The sequence below is a fragment of the Ambystoma mexicanum genome, chromosome 7p (assembly GCF_040938575.1).
Source record: "Ambystoma mexicanum isolate Mex_15411 chromosome 7p, UKY_AmexF1_1, whole genome shotgun sequence".
In the NCBI taxonomy this organism is placed as follows: Eukaryota; Metazoa; Chordata; class Amphibia; order Caudata; family Ambystomatidae; genus Ambystoma; species Ambystoma mexicanum.
This window is the reverse complement of record NC_090939.1, coordinates 258,492,443-258,511,019: the sequence shown is the minus strand read 5'-3', so window position 1 is coordinate 258,511,019 and position 18,577 is coordinate 258,492,443. Positions and strand designations below refer to the sequence as shown.

The 18,577-nt window shown below is 45.8% G+C and overlaps 1 protein-coding gene across 1 annotated transcript in view; it reads right to left on the bottom strand.

Annotated features, from left to right (window-relative positions):
• The window catches only part of TMEM50B (transmembrane protein 50B), a 197,198-nt gene that overhangs the window by 70,052 nt on the left and 108,569 nt on the right, over nt 1-18,577 (bottom strand). The window contains exon 5 of the mRNA XM_069636278.1: nt 9,266-9,358. Coding sequence (XP_069492379.1) covers nt 9,266-9,358 — 93 coding nt within the window. The remainder of the gene's footprint in view (nt 1-9,265; nt 9,359-18,577) is intronic.

The window sequence follows — 18,577 nt, the reverse complement described above, 5'->3', positions numbered from 1 at the left end:
TTCACGGTTGGGTCTTTTTGCCAGAACTTTTCTAAAATGGCGTTCGTGTCCGTCTCTGTAACTCTGACCAAGGTCGAGCCCTTTGTTCCACTTTCTGGCGGGCTTCTCCACAGAAGCCCTCTAAATGGTGCCACTCTGTCTGGGTTCCACAGGCGGGGTTTAGGGGGGAATTGGCAACCTGGACTGCGTTGCCTTGGCAACTCAAGTCGCACTCTACTCTGATTGGCCCAGTGATGAGCTGCCCGGCTCATCACTTAGCATGTGTGATTGACAGCTAGGCTGATGAATGGAGTTCTTTCTCCATAAAAGCAGGGCCTTTGGGACTGGAACTTCAGAAGACGTCACAGGACCAAAGAATCCAAAGATGGAAGAAGCTAAGCCATCTGCAACGACGACACCACCGGTGGAGCCCTGCTGCAACAACCTCACCACTTTCCTGACAACAAGGGAAGATCTTCCTCTGAGCTGGTGGGACCAACCAGTTCGCCCTTTTCACCTTCCAAAGACGTCTCTTGGTCGAATCGCCAAGCACTCCGACGGCTGGATAGCCAAGCTTCACCACTTTGACCGCGAATAAAAGGAACGCCCCTTTTATTGACGAACTCCGCGGCTGGTTTCATCCCTGTGCAGTGCAACGACTCCACGTTTCCTCCTCGACGAGATCCTCTCTTCCCCTGGTCGAAACAACGAACTGCAACCACTGCCAGAACAACTGCCACCGCTGGAGCTTCCTCTCTGTTTAAGGTACTTTGTCCTGCCTGGCCTCCCTTTCTTCGGTTTGACCAAGGTGACCCTTATATCCTTGTCTTGCCAACTGGGTTGGCCCCAGACCTTCTAACTTTACCTTCTTGAATCACCCCAACCTCTTTTGAACATTCTGCAAAGACTTTTAGTGCATTTTAAAACATGTGATCCTGGGCACATTTCACTTTGCTTCCTTTAAAGTGGGCCTGGCCTATGAACTTTGGCTCTACAGTCAATACTGCCTTTTATTCCCTTGCTGAGAACTCCTAAAAGTGTGGGGACCTGTTTTATTTCTATGCTCTGTCTTTTTCTCTCCCTTTAACTGAACTATTGGAGTGCCATCAGGTTATGCGCTCACATCTGTTTAACAAATCGTGGTGTTTTAATTTTGACGTGTCTAATAGTTATTAAGGTGTGTATACTTTACCTGACTATTTTAACTTGCTTTTGATTTAGAGTGCTAGTATATTGCCTAAAGTGTGTTTTAAATAAATAATTATATAGTTTTTATACAAAGCTCTGGTCAGTGCTTGTATGCTCTACTGTGTTTTTAGCCCCATTGTGTATGCTCTATATACTGCCCTACTCTTCTTGAGAGAGGTCTGACTGCTCAGCCACAGCTACCAGGTAAATCTGGGTGGTGTAGACTGCTACCAAGTGGGTTTACTGCTTACTCCTGTGGTCTTAATCTTTTTGCAGTGTTCCCTAAGGGAACTGCACAGGATTCTGCCTAACAGGAGTATTTAGGCACACACTTTAAGATCATCTGAAATGGATTCCCCACTCTCAGTAAGCCCAGAGTCCATATCGTTATGTATTTTTTCTTATACACCATTAATCAGCGTCAAAGGTGTGTTTCGAGGCTGCGGATTGTTTCCGAACCTGTTCCAGTGGAAAACACTTGATGCTGAGTGCTTTTGTTTCGGTTTTGTGTTTCTGCCTTGATGCCTAAATGGATGTTGTGTTTTCCCTGGTGTTTTTATTTTCTCTGGGTCAAAGCCGTGACTGACTATTTTGTACGCCACTTGTGTGAGCGGTGTTCCTGCTTTATATAGGCAGCCTTTTTGTCGCCACGGTAACAGCTAGGCCCAACGCCTACCCTTCTGACCTGGGGACTGACTATGGGAACCTGAAGCTTTCCTACTGGTGGGCTACCCCGTTTTGCTTTTGAAACAGACACCGTCCTGGTCGGTCTTGAGATTTTCTGCTACAGCGGGAAAACTCGACGGTTGCCTCAGCCTGCATTATGTAGGCCGCCCAACATTTTGTGCAGCTATCTAAGTGTTTTCGCCTTTTTTTTTTTAAACTTTATTTTTTCTTGCACACAGGTAATATGGATACATACAGATATTACTTATTGCTGCATACATTATACATAATCAAGTGCCTTCTGAGTCTGATTGTTCGTGTACAGCCTTATCCAACAGGTATACTTTATACATTTCCCATATATTCTTTGGTCTGGATGATGGTAGCACAGAGTCTATATATAATTCTTCCATATCATTCGTCCATACCATGTCTTTATCCCAGTCAGCCTTAGATGGGGCTTTGTACTTTTCCATTTCATCAGAATCGCCCTTTTAGCTATGAGCAGACTCAGGTTAAAAGTTTACGCCATATCGGATTCAGTTTTTCGACCACACCCAGCAGGCATATCCGTGTGGTCCAATCCACTGGTTGGTCAGCCATCTCATCCAGGGCCTCGCATACCTCCTTCCAATAACCCCTTAGTTTAGCACACGCCCATAGCATATGGTATATGTTTGCATCTTCAGCATTGCATCTTGGGCAGTTACCTGACACAGCCGTGTATATACGTTTTAGCTTTACCGGGGTGTAATGTGCCCTTTCAACTATCTTGTACTGAATTAGTCTGTATCTGGAATTGCATGATATTTGTTTATTAAGTGCACAGATCCGAGACCATTCCTCATTCTCAATTTGTTGTCCCAGGTCTTGGTCCCACTTAGCCTTAGCCTTGCTATTCTCGGCCGGGCGTGTCTGAAGTATAATCTTATACAGTGCTGAGGCCGATACCTTTTGTGTTCCCCCTGTGAACATGTAACCTAGACCCATATTTAATACTGGTTTGTTAAGGAAGGTAGGGTACGTGGTTTGTACAAATGGCTGTATACGGATGTATTGTTGCCTATGTCTGCTTGTATTCCCCACTATATCCTTAACGTCCTCCCACTGAATGAAGCGTTTCCCAGGAAATAGCTGGCCCCATTAGGTTATGCCCCTGGATGTCCAGTGCTGCGCCACCTCCATCTATATTGAAGGGTGTTTGGGGGTCACCCCAGAGTGGCATACTCGGGTGATATAGCTTGTCTGTGGCGAATATATCAGTTATGGCCCATGCTGTAATTGCTAACTTCGTGGGGTCTAAGGTGTTGGGGGGCATCCAAGAGTAAGCTGGAAAATGCTAACCGATGCTTATGCAAGGGGCGGTCTGATGGCACCTGACCTCGAGTTATACTATTTGTCTGCGCAAGCACACTATGCAGCTCAGTGGGCCACACAATTTCTGAACCCCGTGAGCCCAATACCGGGACAAGCAGAACGGGACGCCATCGGGGCGCTCCACAAAATGATCAAACCAGCTCTCAAGCATTACAACACCTTAGACCTCAAGTGTTTTCGCCTTTAAGATCTTATGAGTGGACACTTTTCCTCCTGATAATCCCCTGGGAGACAATTGAACACAGGATGCGTGTCATTCCAGGGAAATTTTTTGGAGGGCAAAATTTAAAAGGCATATTCTCCATCGGCAACATTGGAGGACAGGGAGCTAAAAGTAAGTGAGAGGAATAAGGCATTCTGAAATGATGTCAATGTGGAATGTCTTCCCCACTTCTCCCTATTGTACACCTTTAGGCCTGGAAATGTCTACTGTCTATCCACCCAATTCAAAACGCATATCACCAAAGTTGTTCTGCCAGTCGTGAAGTCTTCCACGTTAAGAATCAATTGACTGTTAAATTTGATCGATAGCGAGCACATTTTTTTAAATCTATATCGAACGCTGCATATAGTGGTGATTGCGGAAAAAAAACTGAGGACTGTTAGGGAGAATTCTCTGTTTAGGCTGAATTTCCTAACCTAGTGAGTCCCCCAGCAGCTTTGCTGGATTTCTGGAGTTTGTTTTTTTCTCCTGCCAAGAGTGAGAGACTTTCTCCCACTCTTGGACATGATTTATGGTGTTCCTTTGACTGTTAATGTGTTTTATGGGCTATGGGGTCCTTTACTCCATAGGGTCTCATGTGTTTTTACTGTGTGTGTTACACAGCACCCTCCGTGCAGTGACACAGGGGTGTCATAGTGACACCCCACCATAGACTCCATTACCCTGGGACTGACTACTGTCTCCCAGGGCATGTAAAGTCACCATTGGCTTTACTAGTCCCAAATTATGAACAGAAACCAGTACAAACCATCATATTGTGGACGTACTGGTCGGGGCAATTCGATTGCCCCGGGGTCTGTTAGTCGAGTGGGCACGTCTTCGTCCCCCTGATCGAGTTTTGGCTGGTGGCAGTGGATACTACTTTTTATATTCGACCGCAAATATATCTCTATGGGATGTTCCCATTGTTCGAGGCTACCAACTTTAATTATTTAATTCTCATAGCCTCAAACATACCGCCGGTTTATTTATTTAATATTAATTCGCCGGTTGGTATTTTTTGCCAGGACTCGATTCTAAAATGGCGTTTGTGTTCTCTTTTGTGACTCCAACCCAAGTCGAGCCCTTTGCTCCACTTTTGGCGGGCTTCTCCACAGAAGCCTCCAAAAGTGGTGCCACTCTGTCTGGGTACCACAGGGGGTGTGGGAGGGGGTTTAGGCACCCTGGACTGAGTTACCTTGGTAACTCAAGTCGCACTCTTGTGTGATTGGCCCAAGTGGTGAGCCGGCCGGCTCACCACTTAGCATGTTTGATTGACAGCTAGGCTGAGTGAATGGGAGTGTGCTGCATAAAAGCAGGTCTTTGGGGACTGGAACTTCAGAAGTCGCCATAGGACCTGAGAATCCGACGAGGGAGAAGCTGAGCCGACCTGCTACGACGACAACACCGGTGGAGCCCTGCCGAACCGACTCACCACTTCCCGACGACAGAGAAGATCTCCCTGCTGGAGAGTCTTCTTCCCCTGACTGGTGGGCACCACCAGTTTACCTTCTTTTCCTCGCACCAAGGACGTATTGTGGTCAAATTGCCCGTGCCAAGCACCCTGGCAACCGGATAGCCACTTACCACTGGACCGCAAATAAAAGGACTGCTCCTTTTAACTGAGAACTCTGCGGCTGGTTTCTTCCCTGGCAGTGCAACAGACTCCTGTCTTCCTCCCCGACGAGATCCTCTCTTCCCCCGGACAAAGCACCGACTTGCATCCGCTGCCAGGAACAACTGCCCCCGCTGGAGTATTCTCACCACTTTAAGGTACCGTGTCCGCCAGGCCTCCCTTTCTAAAGATTGCTACAAGGTAATAATAATCCCTTAACCTTCTGGACGGACTGGGCTGGCCGCCTTGACCATCTAACTGGTCCCTTTTCTTTTGGTCCAACTCTTTCTGAACCTTCGAGACTTTTGTGCACTTTTCAACCGTGTGACCTTGGACACATTTCATTCTGATCCTCTTAAGGTGGATCCGGCTTTCTGAACTCTAACTTCACGGTTTGACTCTGCCTTCCTCTCTTGCTGTGTTCTTGTGAAAGTGTTGGGATCTGTTTCAATTTATACTCTGCCTTTCGCTCCCTTTGGAGTGCCATCTGCGTTAAGCGCTCACCGCTGTCTGAAAATAAGTGGGGCTTTACTTAAGACTTGTCTAAAATTCTTTTAAGGGAGTGTATATCTTTTAGTGACCGTGTTTTTGAACTGCTTAATATTAGTGCCTGTGTGTTTTATTAGATGTGGTTTTAAATAAATAATTCTCTCTCTTTTACACCAAGCTCTGGTCAGTGTTTGCTTGTTCTACTGTGTTCTTTTGACCTATTGTGAATATTCTGTATACAGCCTAACTCTTCTTGAGGGAAGTCTGACTGCTCAGCCACAGCTACCAAGTGAATCTGTGTGGTACAGACTGCTACCAAGTGGGTTTACTGCCAAACACCTGTAGTCTTAAATCTTTTGCAGTGGTCCCAGAGGGAATTGCAAAGGTTTCTGCCTAACAAGGACATTAACACATGACGGATCACGAGTACTGTACATGTAACAGTCGGGATAGTATTACAGGAACACTGTGTTGACACCCTTTTTTTCGACTTCGAAAACAAATAATGGAACCAACCACTAGATGCCGGTCTATGCAAAGCATGCGATTCTCAGCAGATTCACAGGCCTCAGAAATATATATATATATATATATATATATATATATATATATATATATATATATATATATATATATTTTAATACAGTTGGTGTGACCCCCACCACCACTGCAATTCATTGAAAATAGGAAAAAGATTACAGCAGAAAATATTGCACAACCTGTCTATTGCTGCCTTCTTCCATCACACTAACTGTACTAGTCTTTCGTTTCACTGTATGCATGATTCCAAAGAAAATAACAGTAGAACTACTAACGAAATCGATACAACTAACCTTCTCCACTTTGTTATATCTGCATTGGATTGTATTTATGTCTAGTGCATCTGCTTTAAGGTTGCAATTATTGTTTGAGGACCAGTCTATTGAACTGTCATGTTTAAGGCCATAGAATTCAACTTGCAATATGATTGTATGGGGAGTTTTCCTAAAGTCCTACTGGTACTAAGACTTTGGTAAGCTATCCCAGTGGTTTGTAGGACTCCAACTCTTAGCATCAGTCTGTACTAACTCAGGACCTTGGTAGAGTGGCAGAGCAGTCAAACTTATCTTAAAGGGAAGATGTGACTGTAGGTTAGTACACAGAACCTTAGACATGCACACCAAAGAAACTCTTACACTTATCATATATACACCAGAATCACTTTAAATACTTAAGGTTCTAGAGAGGGTATCTTCGCACAGCAAGTCTTATAAGTCAAAAAACTTAGCTAAAGGCAGCTCGGAGCGGTCTCAAAGTCTTGACAAGCAGCAGAATACGAAGAGTTCGAGAGGATTTCTTCCAGTTTCTAGTGTTATAGAAGCAGCAAGTTAACAACTAACAAAAGAGACCTGAATAAGGACTCTAAGGGGTACAAGCAGCAGCTTCAGTTGGAGGTAAGAGGGGGTGACCCTGGACTAGGTGCACTACAAAGCTCTGAAGCGACTTCTTGGAATCAGGTAAGCAATACGTTTTCCCCACATTACCTTAGGTTAGAAGAAAAGGTTTGCCCTGGATGCTCCGCAATGTTTCAACTCTGGACCCGACCTCCGGATTCCTTAGTCTGATGAATGAAGGCAGGACAATAGACGGGAGCTCTCAGCAGCAGGCTCGCGGGAGGACCTGTGGCACGACTTTCAGCAACTTCTTGGTTCCCTCTGCGGTTTTGGAGCCTTTTCTACAGCAACAACAAAGAACATGGATCATCTGGTCACTTTTCTTGGCTTTCTGCTGTCCCACAATCTGGTGAGGGGGTCTGGGCGAGTTGGAGCAGATCTCTGGAGTGCCCTTGCGGGTTCAGCAAAGATTTGGACGGATTCGGCCTTTCCACGATGATGCACTCTAAATGGGCAGCAGATCTCTGGGTATTGGGATTCTGCAGCTTTGGAAACTCTGAGGACCTCGGGAGATAGCTCAATTCAAAGTTCCTCTTGGGACTGGCTGTTCCCACCAGCCAAAGGGAAGGAGTTGTCCTCTTTGGAGCTCCTCTGTCGCATAGAAAATGGGGTCAGGACAGAAGTGGTTGCTTCACAGTATTGCAAAGGGTCTGCAGGCATCCCTGGTCATCATCTTCGGTTACTTCAGCTTCCAGTGGTCGACTTGCCATTCACTCCAGAAGTCTCACTTTTTATACAGTTCCAGCACACACTCCTCTGCAAACAAAGGGGCATTTGACTGTCCAATCACGACAGCCAGACCCCCTGTGGGAGCTAGTCCTATTCAGACACTCTGGTAGACAAAGGACAGGGGGGTGGAAGACTCCTCCCCCACTTCCTGCCTGCCTAGACACTCTGGAACGTAGGCAGGGATACCCAAGAGCTCCCGCCAAAGGCAGGCAGGCAGGGGCACACACACACACACACACACACACACACACACACACACACACACACACACACACACACACACACACACACACACACACACACACACACACACACACACACACACACACACACACACACACACACACACACACACACACACACACACACACACACACACACACACACACACACACACACACACACACACACACACACACACACACACACACACACACACACACACACACACACACACACCTGCCCCCCCCCCCCCCCCCCCCCTCCCAGAATGGTAGAAGAAGGGCTAACAAAGAACAACCATGCTAATAATGGGGGAAAAAGAAGGAAGGCCCCAAGTTGGTACTTGGGTGCCCCTATTGTGCACTACCGAGGCTATGGGCATAGCCTGTGGTATAAAAATTACAGAATAGTTGGTAGAACACGTCCACTGCCACAAGCCAAAACTAGGAGATTGGCTAGGTGTCTAGAAATTCACAGGAGTAGAGAGAAGGGGGATACTAGGTATCCCTTTGACACTGCACTGAAGGTCAATCTTTCAGACTATAGAGTTTTGGGAGCTACAAGCTTCTCTCTATCTTTAGGAACTGTAGTTACTCGAGGATATAGAAAAGGAATATTAAAGGGGGACCCTAAGGGTCCCCAGCAACACTGGCCATAAGGAACTCTGTGCTGCAGTAGTAAAAAACACATATGCCTTTAAGAGCTATGGAGCAGACACACTCCATAGTACAGGTGGAATACAAAGAATAGAGTTCCAAAGACAAGAGCCCACAAGAATGAACGAGTGGAAAAAGGCTCCACTCACTCAGGATTGATTGAAAAAGGTCCAGAAGTCCAGCAAAAAGTGCTGAGGGTCTCACTAGGAGAGGAGATGAAGCATAAAAAGGATACATCTCCCAACAATGATTTGCCTTTTTTCTGCATCATTAAATTACCCACTGTTTCAGGAATTATGTGGGAGTGGTGATAGATTTAATCTGGTTCATGAAAGGGTCATCAAAAGAAAGAATGATAAAAAAGACAATGGTTGACAGATAAACAATGCAGTAATTTTTAAAAAATGGTTTCTGAAAGAAGGCTCCATTTTAGATAGCAAACTATTCACTATGTTAATTTGTCACCATTTTTGCCATTAAGATACCTCCTTCTCAAAGTTTGCAACAGATTTATTCACACATTGTAACCAGAACTGTGGTTGTCTAATAGAGGTCACATCAACTACATCAGCCAACTTACATTTCAGCTATGTTTTGTAGACTTCTTCTGCCAGGACATGAAGGCATTTTTGCATTCCAAAACTCATACACCAAAACAGTTGAATAATGCTCTTGAAATGTTGTGAAGATATCTGTAATCCTTTCTTACCTTGCGTGACATAAGCTCCAAAAAGGATCCACATGGAAGCAATGAGTGAACCAAACATCATCATGAAGCCAAGAAAGAGCCAGATCCGTGCTCCTGGAGGATAACATCAAGGATTAGACTTTGGAAATGTCAGGGAGTCACAAAACAGGTGAAATATTAATTCTAGAGACAAATGTCTAAGCGTAGTAGCTCTGCATACTCGTGGAGAATGACCCCAAGCACCATTCAAACAACCTATGAACTAGAGAAAGTAAAATGTAATTTCTGACCCAACCTCACTCTTCACTGCTATGTATGCATATTTTCAGTGTCACGTGAAACAAATTCACAAAGTCAAAAGGCAAGCCCCCAAATTAAATTATCTAGTCATGGAAAAAGTATTTAAGAATGATTCGTTCCAGAGGAGGCTAGTTAAATTGTAGCTGCCTAGAAAAATGTGGTTCTGGTAAATTCCACTGGATGGTTATAATGTGGAATATAGGACATCCTCCATCAAGCCAGACGATTCAACATTGAGCAAATAAGTAGTGAAATCTAGGAGTTCGCACCACCAGGCCCCATCACTCACCAAATATTGTGGCAAGAAGTACTCTTTAAGGAAAGAATAATAGCATCATCACTGAAAGTATTGAATGCCATTTTGTTAGACGAGTCAGAACAAATGGTTACAATAGAAAGTTAATATGTGAAAATTAAAAATTTTCAATTACTTAGAAAGGGCAATAAAGAGGTTTAGCAGATAAATGGGAAAAATGTTAATATTTTGGGATCAAGTAAAGCAACATATTTCAGGGATAGTTCACTTTCCATTTTACTGGGGAAACTGGCAACTCACAATGCCAAGTGATTAGACATATTTGGGAAGCAAGTAACAAGAAAAGATTTGCACACTGGTTTCACCAAAAATGAATAGGTTACTCACTGTAATGACAACAGTACTCTTAGTCCAAAGTGCCCTTTCCTCGATACATTTTGGACACCCTGCAAAATGGGACAGGGCCATCAAATTTTGCCAAGCAGCAGATTAAAGAACAGTGCAGAACATCCATGGCACAAACATACATATGGCAACACCCTATGTGGCTCCGCCACTGAGTGCCCCCACACAACCGTCCATGCCTTTATTCAGTGGAACTGGGTATTTCAGCAGGGAAGGTGGGGGTGTATGAGGAAAGAGTACTATGGACTAGGAATTCCATTGTCACTATGGCGAGTAACCTTTTCATACGCTTTCCTCTAAACGTTTGGGAGATTCTTAGGACTCTCCAGAAGAGGGATGTTGGAAGTTTTTCATTTGCCACAGAGATTTTTAAAAACAGGATGTCCAAATGTGGCACTACTTCTGGAAGTAGAGTGATGGTCATAGTGCTTGTGGAAGGCATGGTGTGTGGCCCAGATGGTCGCCTTGCAGACCTCTTGCAAAGGGATAGAGTTCTGGTAGGCAACAAAGGTTGATTTTACCCTTCGGAAATCTGCATGAAGGCCCTGAGGAGGGATCTTGTTTCTCAACTCGTAGGCTTCCAGGATAGTGGTAACTAACTAGCTGCAGCTGCATTAGAGGCTGCCAAGTCCAGTGTTGATCCTGTTAAAGGTCACAAAAGGTTATGTGCTCTCTTACTCATTTGGCCATCAGATGTAGAATTTTAAAGCCATCTCTACGTCCTGGCAATGCAGAGTCCTTTTGTGTGCAATGAGATTTCATGATAGTGATGAAAACTCACCAGTTTTTAGGAGGACAGAAAGAAGAAAGTCCCGAGAACCACCTTTTCCCTGTGGAAGATTTAAAAAAAGGCTCCTTGTAGAAGAGGATCTTTAATTCACCAACTGAGGTAATGCCCACCAGAATAGCAGTTTTGAGAATGAACCACTGCAGGTGCGTAGAGGCCATTTGTTTAAAGTTTCACTTTAAAATTGAGAGAACAACGTTCCGATCTCCAGCAGCACAAAGCATCTTCAAGAGACCTTTGAAATTCCTATTTGCAATCGTATTTGCAAGAGTCAGTACGCAATCTCACATTCAAGTAGGCACTGATGGCTAGGAGCTAGGTTCTGCAGTGGACCAGAAAAACCAGATTCCGCTAAATGTGTTACAAGAGAGAAAGTTATTGCTACTCTAATACACATGATTAATAGCATTGCCAGAGCACTGTGACGAATCACAGGAATTCCTCTCTTCACCCCAAAGGCCCCCCGCCCTGTAAGGCTAGGGAGGCGACCAAGGAGCTAAGGAGAACTATTGAGGGGAAGAGTGAAGGATTCCCCCCAGCTCCCCAAACCCCTTTGTTGATGCAGAAGGTCTGGACCGTCCAGGAGAACCCAGAGCCGTCAGCATGTCATGTTCTAGATGTCAGATTTTCTTCATCCAGTTCGGTGCCATTAGAATGAGGTGACAGTCTAGCACCAGATTCAGCTTTTGCCAAACCTTGGCTAATAGAGATTGGGGCGGGAAAGCACACAGCGTTTAAACATCCCAAGGCAGCAGGGGGACAAGGATGGGAGACTGTTGGCCTGGATGACTTGGCAGGAGATGGAGGATAGATGGATCTGTCTGCGGGACGCAAAAGGAATCCTTAGGGTGGAGGACACAAATACTTGCGCAGAAGTATATGCAAAACTGTATGCCGCAGAGCAGCAAAGGGCGTGACTGAGGTGAGGGCGTATGTGGAAGCCATTCCCCTGAAGACGCTGTCGGAAGAGCAAAGGGAAGATTTGGAGGCAGACCTCAATTTATCAGAAATCGTTAGGAGTACACAACAACTGAAAACAGAGAAGATTCTGTGACCTAATGGTCTCCCTCCAGAACTCTGGAAACTTCTGGGGGGATAAATACACAGCCACATGCTGGATTTGATTCAGGCTAGCAAGGAGGAGGGTTGGCTACCCCTGAACCTACTGGAATCGGTAAATGTAGTAATTCTCAAGAAGGGGAAGTCTAAGGAGTCCTGTGAATCTGTACAGAGCCATCTGCCTTCTCAATGGGGAAGTCAAGATTTCGGCAAAGGCTCTAGCCAATAGGATGATCACGGTCCTGCCTCATCTGATCCACAGGGATCAGAAGGGTTTCATGCCAGGGATATCAACACGTCTCAACTCATGTCGGATGGTCGGGTTGAAGGTTACAGGGGATGAATAACACAATACTATTACTTGATTCTTAGAAAAACCTTGACTCTATTGAATGGACGTATCTGTCGGAGGTCTTGGCAAGGATGGGCTTCAGTCCGTAGTTTATTGGAAGGGTAAAGTTGCTTTACGAAGCCCCGGTTGCGAGAGTAAGGGTAAACGGTGTCTTTCTGGCCCGTTTCCTCTGCAACGGACAAGGCAAGGATGTCCGCTCTCCCTGCTTGTATGCACTCTCCTGACAGCCTTTGGCAGAGACAGTGAGGGGACAGGATGTTCAAAGGCTTAGAGTGGCCAGGGGGACACGTGGATAAGCTATCCCTATTTGCGGATGATATCCTGCTGTATGTCAGCAACCCTGGGACCTCCATACCCAGAGCACGGGAGTTGCTCCAGGAATTCGGCTGCTCTAGCGGCATGTGAGTGAGTTGGGAAAAGTCTGAATTATGTACTTTTGGGGGGTGTCCCTATCACTAAGCCATTTCCATTGCCTAAGAATCAAGATCACGGGAAACAGGAAAGGGTTTTTCAGGCTTAATTGGGATCTTGTGGTGTCTGGGTTTCTTCAGGATGCAGAGGCAGATTTCAGAGACCTTCGTGGGCAAGGTGGCTCTTTTCAAGAGAACAGCCTTTCTCAGGATCCTGTATATTATGCAAGTCAGGCTGTTTCAGATGCAAAGTATTTTTCAGCTACTCAGTTTGTAGCAGCTAATGATTGGTTTTCCCTGGGACGTGGGAGTGATCCTGCCACTAGCCTCGAGAAATCAGGAATGGGACAGCTCACACCGGAGCATGTCCTCTACGGAAGAAGATGCCCTAGGGAATTCCCTCAGACAGGGAAGCGGGCGGTGAAGGTCTGGTATATTCTCATGGGGAAAACCAGGGAGGGCAACAAGTTTGCACTCAACCAACCCTTACGGGGAAATAAGATACTTCCCAAGCTCAATGCAGTGGAGGGGCAACTGCGCTGGACTGACAAAGGGATACGAATGTTGGGGGAGGTGGTGGAGGCAGGAGTCAGAAGACAATTTCATGAATTGAGAGAGCTTCATGGGATACCTTCTACCATGCTATTCCAGTATATCCAAATGGGTCGTGCCATCAGCCCGTGATTTAGGGAATGGCCGGAGTACCTCCCCCAGGCACATACATCAGACTTGCCTCAAAATCTGGCTTGGCATGGAGATATGGGCTAGATGTTATGGTGGGAGTCGTCCACCCTGACTTCCGAGGGGATATTGAAGTTTGTTACATAACCATGGTAATAACCCATATAAAGTGAAGGAGAGAGAGAGAGAGAGAAGATCGCCCAAGGGGTCCTTGAGAAAACATTCCCGGTTCTCCAAGAGGTAGAGATGCAAAAGGAAACAGAGGAGCAAAAGGCTTTGAGGGCGCCGACCTACCCACAGCGAGAAGACCCTGAAGAGCTTGGCCCCTTACCCATGTTAGCTTTCACCCAGAGAAACGACCCAGTTCTAACAGAGGACTTCAGCCAGATTGTCTCTGAGGAAGTGGGGCTCAGTCAGGCAAACCGTCCCCTTTTTTTTTTTACAAAGGCTTTATTATATCGAGGGGATATAACCACTGAAGGGGTGTCACAAACTCAACTGGTGGTTCCCTGAAGCCATAGGCAAATTGATTTAGATTTAGCACAGTCCCATTTAACAGCTCATATCACGTGGTAGGGAAAAAACTAAATCAGATAACACCCAGATTTTATTGGCCGTGAGTTTTTGCTGACGTTAATAATTTTGTGCGGACTTGTGAGATCTGTCAGAAAACGGCTACTACTCCCGTTCCCATAGATCCATTACAACCACTACCCATTATTGAAATCCCATTTTCAAGAATAGCAATGGATATAGTGGGTCCCCTTCAAACCTGTAAACTGGGCATCGCTTTATCTTAGTGATTATGGAGTATGCCACCCAGAAGCATTTCCCCTGCATAACACCACCACACAGCAAATATTAAAGCACCTCCTACCCTTCTTATCAAGAGTAGGGTTTCCGAAAGAAATTCTCACAGACCAGGGCACCAACTTTATGTTTAAATTATTGCAAGAGGTTAAAGAGTTGCTTAATATTAAATAATTGAGAACATCAATCTACCATCCACAGACCCATCCTCTGGTCGAAGGTTTCACCCAAACCCTAAAGAAAATTCTACGTAAGCTAGTAGAAATTGATGGGAAAAATGTGGGATGTAATGATACCCTGGCCATTATTTGCTGTCCAGAAGACCCCCCCCCACCCTTGCAGAGACTTTGCTGGGATATTCACCTTTGAACTACTCTTTGAGAGGGAAGCCCGAGATGTCTTAGACATGCTCAAGGAGACTTGGGAAGAGAGAGAGGAGGCCATTCTACCCATTTCTCAAACCGCCTAAAAATTTAAAATCACACTGCAACCTGGCAAACCTGTGCACCCAACTCCTCACAGCAGCAAAGATCGCCATAGCCCGACTGTGGAAGCATCCAGAGGGCTGCGCAGTGAACCTGTGGTGGGCCAAATGCTGGGACATCGCAGTGGCGGAATAAATAACCGCCATCCGCCTGGGAAAGAGGAACAAGTTCTATGACACCTGGGCCCCCTTTTTGGACTACGCAGAGCAGTTCCCCCGGAATGGCAAGGAAACCTCTGTCCCTCTGCTGGCTGTCCAAATATGATTAGTGGAACCCGAACCCCAGCCAGAGGCCCTCACGGAACGCACCCCCCTGGGCTCTGGCAATGCGTAGCTGACGCACGACTCTCAGCAGGCACACCCCGAGGCACTCCTACTTCAGACGCTCACCAGCCAGGTCTCCCTGTGGAAAACAACAGTTATCCCGGTTACTTACAGCAACCATGCCCGATTTACCCCCCTCCTGCTCCCACTGTCCCCCCCTGTCCCCATTTGGTTATGTTCTTAATTTGTTGCGTTTCACCTCTGTACTCATTTCGCGATAACCAAACTTATGCTCATGAGATGCTTGTTTTAGTGTCAAAATCAAATAAAAAGATGTTGGAAAAAAAATATCACATTGCAGCGGTAAGAGAAATGGTAAAATAACATCTGGAGCAGGCTCAAGAACAATAAGCCACCTATATTAAAGCATGGAATTCCCTGCAATTTCTCAGTTGGACAATCAGTCTTGGTTCTCCTTCCCATGTCGGAAAAACAAGATGATTTCCAGATGGTAGAGCCCAAATGAAGTCCTAGAAAAGAAAGCCCCCCGAACACTGTCTTTCCATCCCAAAAGGCGACAGAAGTCTATCAAATTAATATGCTTAAGGAATGAAAAGTAGGCCATAGCGCAAGTTCCACCGTTGCCACGGCTGCTCTCCTAATTGACTGACACAGAAAAACACCTTAATTACCCCCAATCCGTCCCAGTTGCAAAAGAACAACATTAGTGACCTGATAAACCAAGTTATGAGGAATTTTCTGAACAACCCGACAGGGTCTCACACTTCTTCCATTATATTCGACCGCCGGGAGGGAAAACCATAAGGCCATATAGAATCCCCAAAGGCCGAAGAATCCCTGAAGCCCGAAGAGAAGTAATTGCAAAAGAAATTGAGGAAGTGCTTAAGGCGGATATTATTGAGCCCTCCGAGAGTCCCTGGTCCTCTGATTGTTTTAGTTGTGAAACCAGATCATTCCTGGCGTTTCTGCATAGAATTCAGAAAGTGAAACTATTTCGGTATTCAACAACTATCCAATGCCAAGAATTGATGGCTTGATCAAAAAGCTGTGCTTGGCCAAACATATAACTAACTTAGAACTGACAAAGGGTTATTGGCAGGTATCACTGAATTCAGCTGACTGGGAAAAGACATCCTTTCCAATGCCACAGGATCTCTTCCAGTTTAAAGTCCTAAATTCAGTCTATATGGGGCCGCGGCCACTTTTCAGCAATTAATGGATAGACTCTTCAAATCATACTTGGATTTTGCGGGGGCATATCTAGACGATATTGTCATACCCAGTGATAGCAGGCCAGAGAGTGCTCATCATTTTAATGAAGTCACCCTTGCACTAAGGAAAGCTGGGCTAAGAGCAAACGCAAGGAAGTGCCATTTGAGGCAATCTGCAGTAAAGTACCTCCGATTTTTCGTAGGAAATGGCTTGATACAACCACAAGCAGAAAAGGTGAAGGCAGTTCTAAAAACTTCCAAAAAACAAGAGACCTTCGTGCCTTCTTAGGGTTCACCGGCTTCTACACAAGGGTAATACTGAACTATTCCAGCATAGCCGCAGCCCTAACAGAAAATAAAGAATGCTCAGCCCCAGAAACTACTGTGGAGAACAGCAGATCAAGCCAGCTATGATGGACTGAAAGACGTACTATGCCACAAGCCTGTTCTAAAGATGCCAGACTGCACTAAGGAGTTATTGTTGCTAAAAAATGCCTCCAAGGTAGGGCCAGGGATGTTCCCCCATGAAGAGAGTTAACAGGGAGAACCGGGAAGCCAAGAGGGAAGAGTTATATGAGTGGAGAAACCTGTGCCAGTGAAATTGCTGAAACTCCCACTACAAAATTGATACATCTGAACTGTAACAAAATATGAGGGAACGTCATATGTAACCCTAAGAGAATATTAGTGAATAAGACCACCCTCAAACAGGGGAGAAGACCCCAAACCAAGGTCGTACACGGCAAAACAATGCGTTTATAATGATCAAACTTTACGAAGGAGCCCCAGGAAAATAATCCCACAAGATAAGGGAAGAGTCAAAGACAAGAACTGCAAGCCCTGGTGCAGAATGTGGCTAGACACCATTTGAAAATAAGATATTAACAGAACACTAAAGCCAAGCAGAACCCAGCTTCACCAGGAGAAGGGAGTCATTCTCCTGACCTTGATTGTTTTAAATAGTGGAAGGGTCAGATAGGGTTAGTTGTGGCAAGTGGACTTTCTTTTGATTTAGACATTTCCGGATGACTGACAAGCCCCTTAGTTAATTATATGGGTAGAGAACACCCCCCATAGTTAAAGGGAGAGATATGCCATCTTCATATTATTTAGTGCTGGAGTGCGTCTGTGCACTTCTTCTGACAGGCCACAGTCCCCATGCGGAAGAAACTGGTCCAGGGAGGTCTTTCTTATGCTAGTCAGCCATCTGTGAAACCCGCATATCTAAGCTCAGAAAAGCCATAAGATGTCAAGTGACACGGAACAGGGATGTTTTTCAGCTTTTGCCGTGTTTTTGAGCAGTAGACATGGCGAGACCAACACCAGACAGGAACGCTGTAGAAGCAGCCACAGCTCTGGTGGAATGGGCTCTCAGTCTCCCTGGTAACGGCTTGTTTGCAAGCCGGTGGCAATACGTGATCCAACCAGAGAGCCACCTGGAAATTGAAGCCTTTGAGAGGGCTTTCCTCCGACCCCCAGGCCCAAATGCCACAAACAATTGCGAAGTCGAGTTGAAAACTTTAGCGTGTACGATAGAACTTCAGAGCACGCGCCACGTCCAGCGAATGCAAAGGCTGCTCAGCAGGAGAGACAGGATTGGTTAAGAAGACGGGCAGAACTAAGAGGCTTGTTCAAATGAAAGTCAGAGGGAACCTTTGGCATGAAGGATGGATGAGTACGTAGCACCACCTTGGACTTCTGGAAGGACAAATAAGGTGGTATGCAAGAGAGAGCCTGCAACTCTCCAATACGCCGGGCCGGAGTGATAGCCACCAGAAAAGCAGTCTTCCAAGATAAAAGCTTGAAAGCACTGAAGAGGTTCAAAAGGAGGACTCAATCTTGACAGAACAACGTTTAGCACCCATGTTAGGGCTGGAGCCTTTACCGGAGGGAATGCTCTGAACAGACCTATTAGGAATTCTTTAACAAATCTGTGAGACCACAAGGAAGGCCTGCGGGGAGTGTATCGGGAGATAGCTGCCATGTGTACCCTGATGGAAGTGTGATCAAGACCTGCCTTTGCTAGGTAGAGTAGGCAAGGCAAGATGTGAGGAGCTGTTATGCGAAGATGAGAAAGCCCCTGCGAAGCAAACTACACAGAGAAGCGCTTCCATTTGTGCTTATAACTTATCAGGGTAGAAGGTGCCCTAGCTTTAGCCAGAATATTCTTCCATTCTGCGGGCAATGAGTAACAGCCAAACTCTAAGTTTGCAGGAGCCAAGCCACCAGTTTCAAGGATGCTGTGTCGCTGTGGAGAACCAACCCTCCCTCTCTGGAGAGCAGGCGTGGAAGA